The sequence below is a fragment of the Ursus arctos genome, unplaced genomic scaffold, assembly GCF_023065955.2.
Source record: "Ursus arctos isolate Adak ecotype North America unplaced genomic scaffold, UrsArc2.0 scaffold_23, whole genome shotgun sequence".
Taxonomy (NCBI): Eukaryota; Metazoa; Chordata; class Mammalia; order Carnivora; family Ursidae; genus Ursus; species Ursus arctos.
This window is the reverse complement of record NW_026622908.1, coordinates 37,189,166-37,206,751: the sequence shown is the minus strand read 5'-3', so window position 1 is coordinate 37,206,751 and position 17,586 is coordinate 37,189,166. Positions and strand designations below refer to the sequence as shown.

Below are 17,586 nucleotides of genomic sequence, written 5' to 3'. Positions count from 1 at the left end.
CTCCAGGACTATACTTTTAATCCCATTTTTGCTCCAACAGACCAAGTTCCTAAACTGAGGAAAGCAGTAATCCCATCGTATTTGACATAGTCGTGAAGCTGTGTTGTGTACCAGAATTTCTTGGGAAGCAGATAATTCAGCCCTACTCCAGACATGCTGACTCAGAATTTACAGAGGAAAGGTCAGGGCTTCTGTACCTCTAACAGAATCCCCGGCTGAGTCTGATGCTCAGGAAAATTCACAAATGTATGGTCTTGGTTACTTTGCTGGATATAAAGTATCTCCCATTGGGCTGTTGTCAGGAGCTTAACATTCAGCTACAGACTTAGTTGAATGGTCTTGCGCAGGAATCGAGCCAGCGCTCGGAAGTAACATTTATCATGATCTAAACTAGGCTGGACTTTGAAACATGATTTTCAGGTTTATAAGTAAAGTCTTGGTAAGAATTGCTCTCTACGTATCCTTGTCCTAACACTTGAAAGATTAGCCCTGTTTTGAATCGTTTTAGAGGTTCAGAGCAAGAAATTGATAAGGGTAGCACTACGGGCAGTTATTCCTAAGTGTGAGGTTCCGAATGTTGGAACTTAACGAGAGCGAGCCTCTTACAGTCGATGACGCTTGATCAATAACCAGCTGGTGTTGGTCCGCAGAAAACATGATGCCAGGATACCTTGTATGTGGCGTGGCGTGAAAGAGTTGAAAATTACTCTCCCTCTGAAATGAGTTGAAAAAGTCCTTGAAACTGTAGCACCCGCGGAAGAAATGAATGCAAAGTTGGGGCCTCATGCTCAGGAAAATGAAGTGGGATGAGACAGATACGGTTTTTAAAGATTTTAAGAAGGAAAAAGTGGGTTGGAGGAAAGTTTAAAGATTTGAGGTTTATCCTAGAAAATGGAAGCCAGATGAAAAGCAGTAGCTCCCTTACAGCTTATAGATTGTTGCAGGCCATGTGGTGGACACTGCCAGTCCCAGAGGAACTCATCAGTGGAAACAAGTTCGGGAGAGCTTTATTCATTAAGTATCTACTGAACACGTCTATGTAGCAGGCACTATCTTAGGTCCTAGAAATACAGTGCGTAAGCTAGGAGTTAGGAATTCAAAGATGCTTGTCTTAGTGAAGGTGCCTGCTAGTGAGGAAAACTAGTTTTTACCTGTGTGTGTTAAAGAGTAATAGACCACGTCTCTTGAGTACCATTTCTCGAAGCAATAACTAGTTGCAGGTCTGAGGCATAAAATAGACAAGGTAATCCTGGACTATCCTGTGCCAGAAATTAAGGAAGCTAAATGATTCCTGGGGTCCCACGTGAAAGCTGCACAGACAAAGCTGGAGGAGCTCCTATTGGCCAAGAATGGGATAATTTGCATCACAAAGAAAAATTACAGCAGTGGATTGAAATATATCAAATATTTTTATATTAATGAGTTCACAATAATACCAGAAAATGTATTAATCGCCTTCAGAGGTTGCTAGGCCATCAACTCATTATTCTGAAAATGGGTAAATAAGGTAAAGACTCAAACATTTATCCTGCCTTTTCATTACAGCCAAATATCATGGTAACCAGAAAGTTGATAAAGTTTTTCCCAGAAGAGTTTCAGCTGATAAATGCAAAAGAAATGATAAAATTAGAAAATCTCCAGTTTACAATCCCTAACAGAAAAGCAGTCAGTCAGTCTGGACGGCAGTCCCTAAGGCATGGGGTGAAAGGTAGATGGGGAACCTTATGGTGGTTGGGGCAGCAAACAAGTGATCGCTGTCTAAGAGGGGGACAACCATACACTGTGCTGCGTGACATGATGCAGGAGAAAGCACACAGCTCTGTCCGTGAAGTTGTCTTCCCCATGCCTTCCCGTGATGAACTTAAATCTTATGAAACTTTCTAACCCTCAGTTTTTTTTGGAAAGACAGAGGACAGTAGAACCTGCTAAGTGACACCACAGAGGTGCAGTTCGCCAAATCCAAACCGTGGGACGTCGTCAGCAACTAAATAGCACGAGAAAAGGAGATAGGCAGTGGGCAAAGGACCGATTCACAGATTTTAAAAGCCTTACAAGCCAGATGCAATGTGTGGGTCCTGTGGGAATCATGAGTAGAGTAAATCAACTGCTAAAAGATGTTTTTGAGACAACTGGAGAACTTTGATTTTGGAGGAGATATTAGGTGATATTAAGGAGTGGCTTTTAGAGGAGATTATGCTAAGTGAAATAAGTCAAGCAGAGAAAGACAATTACACAGTTTCAGTCATTTATGGAACATAAGAAATGGCGGGAAGATCGGTAGGGGAAGGAAGGGAAGAATGAAGAGGGGGGTGAACAGAAGGGGGAATGACCACGAGAGACTATGGACTCTGGGAAACAAACTGAGGACTTCAGAGGGGAGAGGGGTGGGGGATTGGGACAAGCTGGTGATGGGTATTAAGGAGGGCACATATTGCATGGAGCACTGGGTGTTGTATGCAAATAATGAATCATGGATTACTACATCAAACTAAGGATGTACTGTACGGTGACTAACATAAGGTAATAAAAAATTTAAAAAAAAAAGGAGTGGCTTTTAATTTTGTTAGGTGCAATAATACTGTGAGAGATTTTATTAGAGATACAAACAGTATTTGTGGATGAAAGGATAGGATATATAGGAGGGACATAGATTTAGTGAGATTGGTAGAATGTTGATTTAATTGTTGAAGCTGGGTGATGGGTATACAGACTTCATTATACTCTTTATACTTTTATGTGTGATTTAAACTGCTTTTGTTGTTAAAGCTGTGTTTATTTAGAGTGGTAGATCACTAAAAGTCTACTCTCCATCCTTGAATGCCATCTGAAGTAAAACCAGCCATCACTTTTTATGCCATGGGCACTGAGTGCTGGAAGCACCCTTGATTTCCTTTCCTGTGTTAGAACCTAGTTATATTGGTAGCACTGTATTTTAACCTTCCAGTCTGGGCCTCATGGCTTAAAAGGACTGAATGACTTGCAGGCCAGAATTCACAGCCTTGGATTCCAGTTCTTACCACGAGCTATGGAGCTCTGAACACTGAGCTTCTGCTCGCTGCTTGTCTAATCATCTGTAAAATCTACCATTTCTCCACTTCCTCATTCAGCTTGTATGAAGATCAGACAAGATCCAGTTAAGTCTAAAAATACTTCTGTGTAGTTCCACAGCGCTCAGGATTTACCTCAGAGTCCTTCTCACGGTATATTGCAATCGCCAGTTTACGCATGACTCCTGACTCAACTTCAGCTCCCCGCAGGTCTGTCCTGTTCACCAAGTCATTGTAGCCCACAGTGCCCGACACACTGTAGGCCCTGAAATATTTGTGGGGTGAATTCAAGTACTGATGTTTTATTTGCTGTTCGAGAAGTGATTTTACACCCTTGGTTCACACAAGTCATGCTTCCGCTGCAGATTGAGTTTTAAAAGTCCTCAGCAGACACCTCAGAAGCCATTGTTGAGACTCTGGTAGGGCCTGCCAGACTTGTCAGCCCTTTTGTGTTCAGTCTTGCCTGAGGCCGTTTGAGCATGCAGCTGAGCCCACGACGCAGGCCGACTGACGTCACAGTTGCCAGGATGTCATGTTTTCTTTATTTCTTTGTAGGTGCTGCCATGCTTACTGAGTCCCTTCTCTCTGCTCCTCTATCACCTTCCGTCAGTGACCGTCACCAGCCTTCTGCAACAGCTCATGAACCTACCTCAGAGCGCAGCTGCACCAGCGCCCCCCAACCCTCACCTCGCCGCTGTGCTCCAGAACAAGGTGCTCGCGCCCTCGCAGGTCCCTGAGCTTGGCCAGCCTTCTAGATCTGAGTTACAGATACAGAGATTGGCTGCTGTGGCAACTTGTGAGAAAGGCTTCTCTCAGGGGCGCCTGGGTGGCTCGGGGGTTACGCGTCTGACTCTTGGTTTTGGCTCAGGTCGTGATCTCAGGGTCACGAGATCGAGCTCCACCTCAGGCTCTGCTCTCAGTGCGGAGTCTGCTTGTTTCTCCCCCCCCTTCCTCCCCGTGCGTGCGTGCACCCACTCGAGGCCTCTCTTTCTCTCTCTCTAAAATAAATCAATCTTTTTTTAAAAAGACCTCTTCCAGCCAGGAAGTACGTTAAGCTCCTAGTGTCAGAGGCTAGAAATAAGTGGTTTCGACAAAATGGGAGTTTCTGTATCTCACATGGAATCGCTCTGGCATAGTGTTCGCATGTCGTCAGGGATTATAGGCTCCTTCGGTTTGCCTTCTCTGCAGCCTTGGGGGTGGCTGCCCCACTCCTGACCTCTCAGGCTCCACTCTGCATCAGGAGTGGAGGGGCCAAGAGCTGCGGATTTGTTGTCTGCCTTGTTGGGTCCTTTTCCAGAAGTTGTAACCAACAACTTCTACTTAATCTCAGTGGCTCGGTTTTCCTCACATGCCACGGTAACTGCAGAGAAGGCTGGAAAACATCTTTTAGTTCACACCATTGTAACCTCAGATGAAGTCTGAGTTCTGACAGGAGGAAGAAAATGTCATCCGCACCCTCGCTCGTAAGACTAAATAGGAGAACATCCCATTCCATGTTCCATCTACATCGGGTTGACGATCCAGAGACTCGGGACGCGTAACGTAGAAGAGAGAACGTGAGCTTTCAGAGCAGCTTTCCATTCCTTGCCTGCCAGTCTCTAGGTTTGTGATGCTGAGCACGTTGTTTCCCTTTGCTGAGCTAGTCTCCTGACCTGTAAGGGGAGGTGACAGTGGGCGATTTCAGAGCTGTCCTGTTATTCAGATGAGCCCACCGCTGTGAGAGTTCAGGTAATGCCCTTCCTCAGTGGGGACGTGTGTGAGCACAGTGAGAAAGGGAGCGTCAAGGCCTCTTTCCCCTGGCTCCAGAAAACCTGCCAAAGCAGGACTCAGGGGCGGTCGAGAGGTGACAGAGATGGGGGTTCTGGAGCAACAGGCTCTGGGCCCTCCATGTCACTTGCTCTCTGAGTTTAATGTTGATAAAGGCAAGAGAAAATCACGAGGTCAGATGAGAGAGTGTATGTGTAGCCCAGTGCTGTTTTTCTGACAGTGACACGAGGGTTCAGAATTCAGAAACATGGATTCCCTTCAGATCCACTGTCGCTGTGATTCATATATTTAATCTTGGGCCACTTGTCCCTATTTTATTCTAGTCACGTTTAGCCAATGTGTTTCCTGCTGGTACAGCCCACTAAATGAAACAAATCTTTCAGCTCGAAAGCAGGTTGCTTAAATTTTAATAGTCCTAGATACGTATGTGAGTATATCTGTGTACCCCTTCTCTGCTTCGAACATCTTGTCTAAACCTTCATATGTCCACTAGGGGCATATGCTTTGTTAAGGAAACTTTTTCAGGAGAGTCAAAGAAGTCTCTTCATATTCTGATCATTTCAGTGACCTTTCTTTGTACATTTTCCCACCGGTCTTCACATCTTTTTTCTTGATTCAAAATATCGATCTGTTTAATGTTTTACTTTTTCTGTGAACTTTAATTTTCTGTATCAAAGTTTGTCTTTGACTTTCTTTTTTAATCCATTTCTGCTTTAGTAAATACAAGAAAAACTAAATCCCCATTATCTGTGGCAGGGGAAAATTATCTTTTCATCTCCCTTTGGGGTGGGGGAGCAGAGAGGATGCTTGGCCCCAGGACACCCCCTTTGCGTTGGTGATGCTGTCGCCGCTCTGAAGTAAAGCCGGGAGAAGGACACAGCCTCCCAGCTCCCGGCTGTCCGAGCACCGCAGCAGGGCCGTTGTCATCTAGCCTGCTCCCCGTCTAGTGCCGGGGTCCCCTCGGCGCTGGAGGATGGAGTGGAGAGCTGAGTGGGATTGCCTCTGTCTCCTCTTGTAGTTTGGCTTGTCACTGCTCCTTGTCGTCCTGAGCCGTGGGGAAGACCTACAGAGTTCAGACCCTGCTACGGAACCAACACAGAACAACCAGTGGTCAGTCCGGGCTGCGCGGCTTCTTTCTTGTTCTTTTAGGTCACCGTTTATTCTTTTGCTCTTACTGTTCTTATCTGTTGTGTTAACGGTTTTTCTTTTAGGACGGAGGTGATGTTCATGGCAACCCGAGAACTTCTCCGGATCCCCCAAGCAGCCCTGGCCAAGCCAATCTCTATACCCACAAACCTGGTGTCCCTCTTTTCTCGCTATGTTGACCGACAGAAACTGAACTTGCTGGAGACAAAGCTGCAGTAAGTCTGAAACAGGAGAGTTCCGCATCTTACTAACGTTGGCACTTCAGAAGTTACGATGAGGGGATCAGGGGCATAAAACTGAATTTAGTGAAAGACATTAAAGACTCGTATCAAATACATGAGTGTCTACTAGACATAAGATGCCGAGTGGGGTACAGAAGCACCCTCAGTTCAGTGAGGAAGGGTAGAGAGACGGTGGGTGCTTTGTTAAGGAATTCTAACAAGGGCGTAACGTTCGTGCAGAAGATTGCCTTCTGTTTTAACTCGTTTACACAAGTTTCCTTTCTCTCTCTCTTTACACCCGTAGGCTAGTTCAGGGGATCCGATAGGAGATCTCCACAAGTGTCCTGTACCTCCTTTGGCTGCCGCCTGCACTGCCGCCGTCACAATGGAGTATGTTTAATGAGGGAGGGAAGGTAGCTTATTCCCCAAAGCGTCTTGTGGGACCGATTCCTGTCACGGGGGTCGGCTCTAAATGCCAGGTATTTCCCCACTGCTCTGTGAAATTTGGCTGGGTGATAACTTCTGCTGGTTTCTTCTTACCTTCTGTGTTAAATTCTGCATGTCCTGCTTTTCCTCAGTTCTTCTCCATTTTGCATTTTCTTTGCCCTAGAGACACAAATATAATCTCTCCCCTTACCCACCACCACGACTCCAGTTCAGAGTAGCTTGTAGCCTGCCAAAGGATTCCTTCCCTCATCCCACTAAAGTCTTCTTTCATTGCCCCATATTAATATGACTATAGGAAAACCAATTAAGTAGAAACCAATATATATATAGATATATACGCACACACCCCCTCTGCATACGTTCATGTGGTCTCCAGAGGATCCTTAAAGAACGAGTTTTAGATTGAAAACTACGTAGTTGACACGTCCCTCCTCTAAAAACAAACCAGCTGATGTATTTTTAATCTGTTTCTAGTCCATCTTGTAATTAATTTGATTTGTTTTAATATAAATACAGGGTATGCAGCACGTTAATAAAATCAGAACTCTTAATTGGCTGACACCCAGCTCTAGGCTGAGAAGTCCTGTTTCTCCTCCCCACCGTATTTCCTTTGTATCTGTCCACCTCGGTGGAACGGCACACGGTTAAGCCCTTTTCCTGCTACAGTTACAGTGTACCTGAGCCTGTCCCCGCAAGGGCGTGCAAGGTTGCCCCAGATGAACCGGACTTGGAGCCTGCTTCCACAGCGTAGCGTTTGCACACTCGCTCTGTCTTCCTAGACAACTTCAATAAAGCCATGCTTTTACTTCCCTCTTCCCCATTTTTATTTGGTGTCATGGGTAGCAGCCCCCAGAGGTAACCACGGAAGCTCAGTTCTGCTTACTCTGCAGGCACCTGCACACCACGGGCTGAAGTGCTGTCCTTCCCCTTCGTCTCCAGGTCCCACTCCCAGGCAGCCAGGGGCCTGGCTCTCGATCCCGGCAGGGACAGCCTACTGTGGTCCTTTCCACCCGTCCCCCTCCCGTGCGGCAGCCAAGCAGGATGAGGGTTTTGATCTCTAGAGATTACAGCCCTCCAGAAAATTAAATCAGCGTCAATCTCACATGACTGTCGTGATACACTTTTTGCTCTTCTCACCCTTTCGAATGTTAGTGAGGGGACAGGTTATGATACTTAAGGAGAATCAACATTTTGCACAGACATGTCTTGTACAACAGTCAAGTCCTCCATTATAACCGGCTGTCCTTGCTCTCCATCTCTGTCTCCCCCCATTCTGGAGCCCCGGCCCCGCCAGCTGTTCCCGGTGACATGACCTAGCTTCCCTCTGCCCTTCCCTACTGACTGTTTCCACCATGCGCCTTTCCTCCCTTCTCCTCACAACTGATCAAGTGAATACTTGACTATTATTTCTTCCTTTCTGTGCTTTATCTTTTTTTGTTTGGTTCTAATTAATAAAAATTAAAGTTTCTAAATTTACATTTTTATAGGGTATTGTAAATAAAAACAAATTGTATACTTGAAAAATTGCGTGCCTGCATTTCTACTTCTTGTTGTTTGTCTGAACATGATCGCAAATGTGTTTCTATGCTGTTTTGATGGACTGGCGAACGCCTTGGTGTTGGGGATCGGTGAGAATTTTACTTTTGTCCTGTTGTAAGGGAGACAGATTAAAGACCATATGTTCACATGGTAATTTTCCTTGAAAACCCTAGGTGCTTTCGGTGCTCCCCCAGCCCCCCTTCAACTACAAGACAAGATTGTAGATGGTGGTGGACGCACTGTGGAGTTCGTCTGCATCCAGCCCCCCTCCAGGCACATGGGACCTTAAGAGGCTTCATAGAGCCTGGTTTGGCCTAAGCCGCCGGTGTGGCCAGCTCCGCCTCACGTCGCACAGTCCATCTCACAGGAGATGGGGAAGTGTTGATAATTCCTTGTGGGAAATTTGTGTTATTTCAGACATGGGTGTTATTTTTACCTTAACACGCTCCAGACAAGAGGCTGAGCTCTCTCCCCTCACTGCGCCATTGTGGTGTGTGCTCTTGACTCTTCCTCACTGGATCTTCTCATGAGACTTTCAGGATCAAGCGGTTTCTGGCCGAAAAACAGAAACGGAATCGTCCCATTTGTCAGTGGATTCCAATGGAAACTAGTACTAAAAGCTCCTTTCCAGGGGCACCTGGGTGGAGCGGTTGGTTGGGCGTCCCAACTTCTGGTTTCGGTTCAGGTCGTGATCTCCTGGTTGTGAGTTTGAGCCCCACGTCAGAGCCTGCTTCACATTCTCTCTCTCCCTCTACCCCTCCCCCTGCTCACTCTCTCTCATTTTTTTTTAAAAATTCAGCGACTATAATCCTCTAAGAAAAAGAAGACCCTATTAAGTAGTAGGTAACAGACTTGTGAATAATAATTTTTATAAAGGAAAGTGCAATTGAGTAATATTAAAAATTTCACCCTCAATAGAGAGGGTGATAGAAAAATAGAGAATATTTATAGATAAATAGAGAAATAAGATACCTTTTCAACTTACCAAATTAACAAAATCTTTAAAAATAATGCTAGCGAAAATTTGAGACTGCCACTCATACTGGTAGGAGAAATTACATTTACAAGTGCTTTGGCAATGTGAAGACCTTCAGACCTTCACAGCCTCTGACTGATGGGGTTTTAGAAATTTAAGTGAAAATCCCAAAGGCATGATACATATATAATGAAAAAAGTACATCGGGAGGGGAGGGTATGTTCCTGATGGTTCCTGATATCTGTCTCCAGGTGGTGGGAATACAGAAAACTAATTTTTGCTTTTCAGTGTTTCCCAAATTTTCCATAGAGAAAACGCATTGCTTATATTCTTGGGAGAAATATTTTTAAGGAAAAATTGCTTTTGAAGGGTTCAGTTAACGTGGGAAAATACCAAGAATACAATGTTAAGTGTAGGCTAGGTTCTGTGTAAGTATGTATGTGACTTAATCTGTATGGAGGGGGAAAAAATGGGGAAAAGGTGACAAAGTTGCAGTGGTGGCCTTTAAGGGGAAGGTTGCAAGGGATCGGGGGGGGGGGGGTGTTCCTTTTCCCATATTTTCCAATGTCTTCAGTGACCCTGTATTGCTGTTAAAACCAAAAGGGTGATTCCTCTCTAAGAACTAAAAATAGGAGTAGCCTTCTATTTCTAGTGAGAAAATAAAGACAAAAGCGTCTGATCTAGTTGTGCTTGACTTCAGAGCCAAAGCCTTTGACTTTGCAGCAGGTGAGCGTGCTAGGGGTCGGAGAAAGTCACGTGAGAGCAAGACAGTTACCCCGAGAACCGTGGTCCGGTGTCCGTAACCCCGTCACTGAGACGGCATACCGATGGAGAGGTCAAAGAACGGCTTTGGTAAGTCCAAGCTGTAGCAAATAGTAAGCTTCCTATTTACTCTAAGTTGCATTTTCCAAACTGACCTGAATTAGGAAGGATCCCAGCTCCCTCTCCAGAAAGATTAAGTGTCAGCCAGCGGGCTTGACCGAAGTTGGCCTGTCCCTCATTAGGAAGGCCAAGACCTGACTTTCTGAATTTGATGCAGAGACCTGGATGCCATCTACCATCTGCTTGTGGAGGGCAGGGAAGTCCACTGTGTGAGAAGTGAAAGCGGGGAGCTGGAGGCGACTTCTGCTTCTCCTCTTTGCCCAGCCATGTCTTAAGTATATTAATGTCGTGACCTTTGAGAAACTACTGTGAGGGTGTTTAGGAAGCAAGTCTTCAGTCTGAGGAATCAGCATCTTAAAATCACCTGATAACATTGTTTTGACCTTTTTCCTACTTCCTGCAGAAGCACAGCTGGGAATCGTTTGCAGGTCTGGTAACAGCCTCTGCTTTTTGTTTTGCGAATGTTGCACAGAAGGCTGTTCCAAGGCGCTTGCCTTTATTATTCTGTGACTGTGGCTCTGCAAGCTCCCACCTTAGCCAAGTTCTTTCTCCGAGGCAGTATGACCTCACTCAGACCTGAGGGCTGGGAAACTTCTAGAAGGGAGCTAGGTAATCAGTGATGTGTACTTGGCCGGTTGCGAATACACTGTCTTAAATTACTTAGATGTTAAGTCAATCTAAGGAAGCAGAAACCCACATATAACACATAGGGGAAGTGTCAGATTTCGCTCCCCCCTCCCCAAAACGTATATCGTCCTTCAAGTGATTTCTCTATGCATATACATACGTGTTAGCATTCTAGATATTGTTACCTTTTTTCCCATAATACATCATGGACATCTTTCCATGTGACTCTGTAAGAGCTCCCCTGTTTTGTTTTTCTAAGATTTTACTTTTTTAAGTAATCTTTACACCCAACATGGGGCTCGAACTCACAACTCTGAGATCAAGAGTCCCATGCTCCATCAACTGAGCCCGCCAGGTGCCCTGAGCCACCCTATCTCTTTAAGGATTGTGTAGTGTTCCACTGCGTGCCATTGTGCCATAATTTATTTAACTGCTCCCTTATTAATAGGATTGGATATATTGTTTAAAGATTTTATTTATTTATTTGAGAGAGAGTGAGCACAAGCCAGGGGGACAGGCAAAGGGAGAGGGAGAAGCAGGCTCTCCACTGAGCAGGGAGCCCGATGTGGGACTTGATCTCAGGACCCTGGGATCATGACCTGAGGCAAAGGCAGACGCTTAACCAACTGAGTCACCCAGGCGTCCTCCCCCTTTTTTTAAAGATTTTATTTATTGGCCGGGGGGGGGGGGTATTCGATCTTCAGATACTTTTCGTCATTGTCCGTCCAACAGCGCACAAAGGTAAACCCACAAGATCACCGTACGGCTCTTTTGTACAAAGAACGCTCACACTCATCTCGTCAGTCCCCTACAACCTTCTGGAGTAGGATGGGCCACTCTAAGGCGACAGTGCCAGAACTGTGCACGTGGCTCAGAGGACCGTACCGCGCAAGGGCCGACACTGGGACCTAAACCTTCCGTTTTCAGCTGCACGTCTAGTGTCGCGGCCACTAGGAGGCTCCTGTGCGTGGTCCGTGCTTTACACAGGAGCAGTTGCAAAGCTATGGGTGTTTAAGGACACATCTGCAAAGGCTTCCGATGGGATGTTAACGCCTTCCTTCTCAGTAGGCTCATCAAACAGTTGCCTCTCAGTAACGTCAAAAAAGGGGGCAATCGAGGTCGTCACGGTCGGGGCCAACTGCACTGTATAAGGATCAGAGTTACAGCGGCTGGCGTCTGTATGGTCCTGCAGTGTGATAAGTCGGCCTGCCTGTGCGATGCCCGTGCCGAACTACGTCGTCACTGGCTTTATCACGATAACCCCGAGGTCAAGAAGGATTCGGTAATACACGTCAGGCCAGCACTTGGGATGCTGCAGGCACAGTGGTGACAAAGACAAACGGAGGGCCCGAGGTCTCAGGAGGACACTTACAGGTAGTGACGGGTGCTCAGACAACGAAGGGTAAGGGAGTCCAGTGATGGGAGGGCGGGTACTTGAGGGGTCAGGAGAGGCTTTGATGAGCAGGATTTTTCAGTCGTTTCATATTAGAGTTAAGTGTTACTGGGGGGAAAAGCAGTTTTGAATAATCTTTTAAAAATTTATTATAAATTTGAGGGATGGCAAAAATGGTATCTTTCCTGGGAGTAACAGCAGCAGGGACAGGCTGGTGATACTTTTTAAAAATAGCAGAAACTATGTTTATTTTCTGTTATCAAAATGGAACCAGATGCCATGTCGTTGTGTTGATGACATCTGCTGTAACTGTTCAAATTGTTTATGTTATTAAGAAAAGAAGATACTTTATGGCACCTGAGGTACAAAGGACAGCCTGCCTAAGCTGTGGGCCTATTCAGGGTTTTGCCCTTACAAGTGACCTACTTGTTTAAGTCTGTTTCCCCATCTGTAAAAGGGGGAGTAAAACAACTGGGATTGTGACAAAGAATAAATGCAATTATATTTGTGAGTGTGCTTAACACAGTAAAAGCTGATTCACTTTAATAAAGCTTCACTTTATGAACACACTCCTGCATCATATAAAGTCCCAGTGCTTCTAGGCTTCTCAGTGGCATGCCTAATCTAATTCTCCCAAGGAAAGTCTTCTATCCCACTTGGGTTAGCTCTGCTGTGCTTCAAAGATAGTCTTGCATAATTAATAATTCCAGTTAGCATTTACCAATCATTTACTATATGACAGGCAGATTTCATTCATGCATTTTCATTTCATCCTTCCCCCGAAACCTTGAGAAACAGGTGCAATTCATATGGTCATAAGAAAACTGGTGAAAGGTTAAGTATCACCCAAGATCCCATTCACTTCGCACAAGCAGAATAGGGACCCAGTGATCAGGGTCCTGAGGCAGAATAACTCATCACTACGCTATAAAGCCTCAGTGAGCCCGTGCTGCCTCCTGCTAGGGTGTTAGAGATTCTCCCAGGCAGTAGGCAGGTCCTGTGGGGTTGCCTACAAAATAGATACAGAATGTGGTCTTGCTAGGAGCCACCGTTCCCCCTGGTAACCCCAGAGCAGAGGGTTGAACGACGTCCCTGGAGGTTCCGTCGAAGAGCCTGTTCTGATATCCCGGCAGTTCCCACCTCACTTTTGTGTCTGTCTCGTTTTGGTGAATTTCATCAGCCTGCTGCACAAACCGGCCCTAAAGCGGAAGAACAATGGGCTCGGATGAAGTCCGTGCTCCAGGGAAAGTGAGACAGCAGGCGAGGGGCACCAGGCAGACCACTCCTTGGTAACCGCAGAGAGAACCATTCTTTTCCACGCTCAACGCAGCCCCCGACACCAGTGGGCTTTAAGAATTGTCTGGGCAAAGCGTGCACGACTGGCGCTCACCCCTGTGACTCTATGGCAATCAGAGCAACAGGCTTCCCACCAAGCGCAGTATCTGTCAGGTGTCCAGCCTGCCTTTCCTTTCCTGCAGGTTAAGGGGACCACGTAGGTAAGCCCGACCTACGGGGGGAAATGGTTTCGTGTTGCAGTGGGTGCTCTGGAAATGCCCCTGCAGGAGCAGGTACGCCAACCCAGCGGCTGACGATGTCAGGGGCTCCGGGCTCGCGGCGGAGCCTGTCTCCCTCCAGGAATCGCCCTCGCCCCGAGGAAATGGCTGGGCCTGGGCCGCCGTCTTGGACGCGGCCTGCAAGCAATGATGGACCAGCGCGGTGGCGCGAGGGCCCCGCCACCTTGTCTCAAGGGCGGAAGCCTGGTATGGGCAATCCCGCTCCAGCTCTCGGCACAGCCGGGTGCATCTCAGGTCCGCTTCTCCCTCTGGCCCGGTTTCCTGCGCCGACTCACGCTGAGCCTCTGGAACCTGTCCACTTGCCGCCACATTCACTCCCGGCTCCAGCATCGCTTCTAGAAAGCTGCAAGCGCTCCCCAACTGCTGGCTCTTCTCCCCTCCTGGGACTCCACAGTGACAAGGTCACTTTAATCCCTAATCGCTTCCATTATACTTGGACTAGAACCCAAAGCCCTCGGAGGCCTGGCAGGGGTCTTTGCATGCGCCCCCCCCCCCTTCAGACCTCCACCTCAGTTACTGCCTCTCCTCTCCTCCTCAGGCCTCACACAAGAGTGACTATCTCTGGGGCCAGTCGGTGGCTCAGACAGAGGAGCAGGCGACTCTTGATCTCAGGGTCGTGAGTTTGAGACCCACGTTGGATGCAGAGATTACTTAAAGTCTTTAAAAAAATGACTACCTCTATTCATTCTTTCCTTCTCTCACCCCTCCCCAGTCCCCGCATCTTAGAGAGAGTTCATCCCTGTTTGAAACGGCTACACCTGTTCTTTGACAGCACCGTGGCTGCCGTCCACGTGACTGTATGCATGTGTAGGATTACATATTTTCTCTATGAAAACACTATATGTATATATTTCTGTGTCTTGTTTAACACCTGTGTGTTCCCAAGATTCTCTATGTCCCATGAGGGACTAGAGCCCTCCTACCTGTACGTTCACTACCCTGCCCCCAGCACTTGGCTCAAGCCTGGAGATGTTCTAGTAGAGGCTCAATAAATATCTGTTACGTGGGTGAATAGGCTAGGTTGTGTGCTAATGGTCACGAGGGAGTGGAAGACGACAGATACGGATCACGGGCTGGAGGAGCTCGCCCTGAGTTGCTGTCCAGTGTCGGGCACACAAATGACTTAAGGCGAGGCAACAAATGCCACAGCCAATTCTGTGAGTCCTGAGGAGGGAGCATTACTTCTAGGCAGGGAATCAGAGGAGACGCTGTGCGGGGAGACTATTACGCCGGGCGTTGAAAGAAGGGGAGGCATACATGAAGGCACCCACGTGAGCCACGTGGGCAAGTGCAGGGCAAACGTGGAAACAGACGCGTGGACCAGTTTAATTGGAGCACGGAATACATCAAGACAGGAGAGTGAAAGACTGCCTGGGAAAGAAGTGACTCCGGATTGTCAAGGACCTGACTTGCCAGGCTGAGAAATCTGGGCTGTACTCTGGAGGCAGATGACGACTCAACCCAGCCTTTGAAAACATGAAGGAGAATTTTCTTTTCAGATATACAACAAAAGTAGAAAGAACAGTACCGTAAACACCCATATACTTCTCACCAACATCCAACTATGAACATTGGGCTCTGTTGCTATACATAGAGATACACAGATACACAGAATAGATACATAGATACAAATATGTGTGTGTGTGTGTGTGTGTGTGTGTGTGTGTGTGTGTGAATTTCAAAGTATGTATTACTTTTTCTTGGCCCGCTCTTTCTTTTAATCTTTCTTTCCTTTCCTGAACCTTTTCAAAGGAAATTACAGACATTATGACTCTTCACTCCCAATCATTTCTCCAAATATGAAAGGGGTTTTTCCTTCGTAGCCATCACACCAATATCACACTGAACAGATGTAATAACTGCCTAATATCATCTAATACCAATCCATTTTCAAATTTCCCCAGTGATCCCCAAAATGTCTAAAAAGCTGTTTTGTTTTTCAGAATCAGCATCTAATCAATCACATGTGTAGGTGTGTCTTTTAAGTTTTTTTTAATTTAGGACCATCACCCCCTGGCCCTTTTTTATGACATCAATTTCCCTTCATCTTAAGGTCTTGTCTTCTAGAAAACCAGTTGTCTTATAGAATGCCTCACATTCTTGATTTATCTGATGGTCTTCCTTGGGGGTGTTGTTTAACCGGTTCCTCCAGCTCCTATAAACCAGAGGTTAGATTGGAAGGCTTGATTGCGTTCAGGATTCAGCATTTATGGCAAGAAAGCTTCATTAGGCAATGCTGTATACTTCATGCTGCAGCACACCAGGGACCTCACAAAAATACTGATTGTCCCAGGGTGAATGATGCTAAATTGGATAGCTGGGTTAAGGAGGGGACAGCCAGATTTCGCTCCTGTAAAAGTATCTAATTCTCCTTTGTGATTGACAAGTAATCTGAGGGATGTGCTTGGAAACCCAAGTGACATTTTTGTAGCCGTTTAGTTTTAGCAAACATGTTCAAGTGCATTTAATCACAACAGCATCCCGGTAAGGTTTTATTCCCATTTAACAGAAGTAAAAACTGAGGCTCAGAGTGCTTGAGTGACTTTCCCAAAGTCACAGAACCAGTAAGGAGCAAGGGCAGGACACAAGGATAAAGGGATTCACTTTAATTCAGTTTTTTTAAAAACCACAATTAGGGTGCCGAGGTGGCTCAGTTGGTTAAGCATCTGCCTTCGGCTCAGGTCATAATCCCAGGGTCCTGGGATCGAGCCCCACATCAGGCTCCCTGCTCAGTGGTGAGCCTGCTTCTCCTTCTCCCCCTACCCCTGGTTGTGCTCTCTCTCTGTCAAATAAATAAATGAAATCTCAAAAAAAATAAAAAATAACCTACATTTAACTGCAGATTTTCAAAGTGTATCTTCTCCAGAATTCAAAAAATATTTCTCTTTCATATCAACATTTTCTGAAAAAGTGTATTCTTTACTTTCTCGATACCAGAGAGCACAATGCCAAGGAAAAGCAATTTGTTTTACTGGCGTCTTAACAGCTATTTCTGTTGCGGGTTTAAACTAGCAAAACGTAGCAGGTGCCAGATTCCCCAAAGCTCCGTTTGTAACAGTAGTTCACAACATCTCCTTGTTCAAGGAGCTACTGACTCGGTGACTTTCCCAAACGTGTAACCAAGGCAATGATGCTAAAGCCAACAAGGGCCCTTAGGTCTGGAGGAGACACCCACCTGTAGAAGGACACATAAAGGACACATAAAGACACATAAAGGCAGGGCCTCTCGAGCCGATTTTCTCCTCACAGCGGAGTCAGTAACTCGTGGGACAGAATGAAGGATGTTGCAGGTGGATTGGGGAAACCCGGGCCCTGAGGCCTCTGCCCAGCCCAACCCAGGGATGTCCCTGGAGGCTCTTGGTCTCGTCACAAGAAAGAATTCAAGGACAGACCAGACACAGCGGAGGAGCCGTGAAAGCAGGAAAGTTCATCACAGTGCAAGTCCGCTCTGCAGGCTGGGGCTTTGGGTTTCTACCTTTTACTGACCACGGTTAGCCACGGGGAGGAATGTTACTGGATGCAGAGATGTCATGGAAGCAGGATTTCATATCTTTTCTTCCTTATTTGGTCAAGAGTTTCGGCCTTCTTGGTCACCCAGCTTGGTTGGATCTGGTTTCTTGAGGGTTTGGGAGTGCTGCCAGGACAGGCCTCTGATCTTCTTCTAACAGAACTGGCCACGACTTCCCCTTTTCTGGTCTCCAGGTATTCTAAGAACCTAGCTAGCTCCTACTCTAACGTGTCTCCCCTCGAGGACTCTGGGCCCGTTAAAATCTTTGAAGGGAAAATGGGTGACGGTGCGTCATGCTGGTCTGGGACGTCGACCCTGCCCGAGGGTTCCAGAAGTCCCTGCTCTCTAAATTTTAGAACACCTGGATGGACAGTGGGGGGTAGAAGGCAGTCACGGGCTTGGTGAAAGAGGGTGTTGATAGGTTTCATCTTCACAGGGGGTGGGTTGGAATCCCTGGTG

At 46.6% G+C, this 17,586-nt stretch overlaps 1 protein-coding gene across 2 annotated transcripts in view; it reads left to right on the top strand.

The window, feature by feature from the left end:
* PATL1 (PAT1 homolog 1, processing body mRNA decay factor) overlaps positions 1-8,152 on the top strand; it is a 29,870-nt gene extending 21,718 nt beyond the window's left edge. The window contains exons 16-19 of one of the 2 annotated variants that reach the window (XM_026490491.4): positions 3,603-3,758; positions 5,833-5,924; positions 6,026-6,175; positions 6,486-8,152. In XM_026490491.4, coding sequence (XP_026346276.1) covers positions 3,603-3,758; positions 5,833-5,924; positions 6,026-6,175; positions 6,486-6,507 — 420 coding nt within the window. In that variant the 3' untranslated portion in view covers positions 6,508-8,152. The other variant, XM_044380789.3, reaches the window with a different exon arrangement.
* Positions 8,153-17,586: the final 9,434 nt, after the last annotated feature.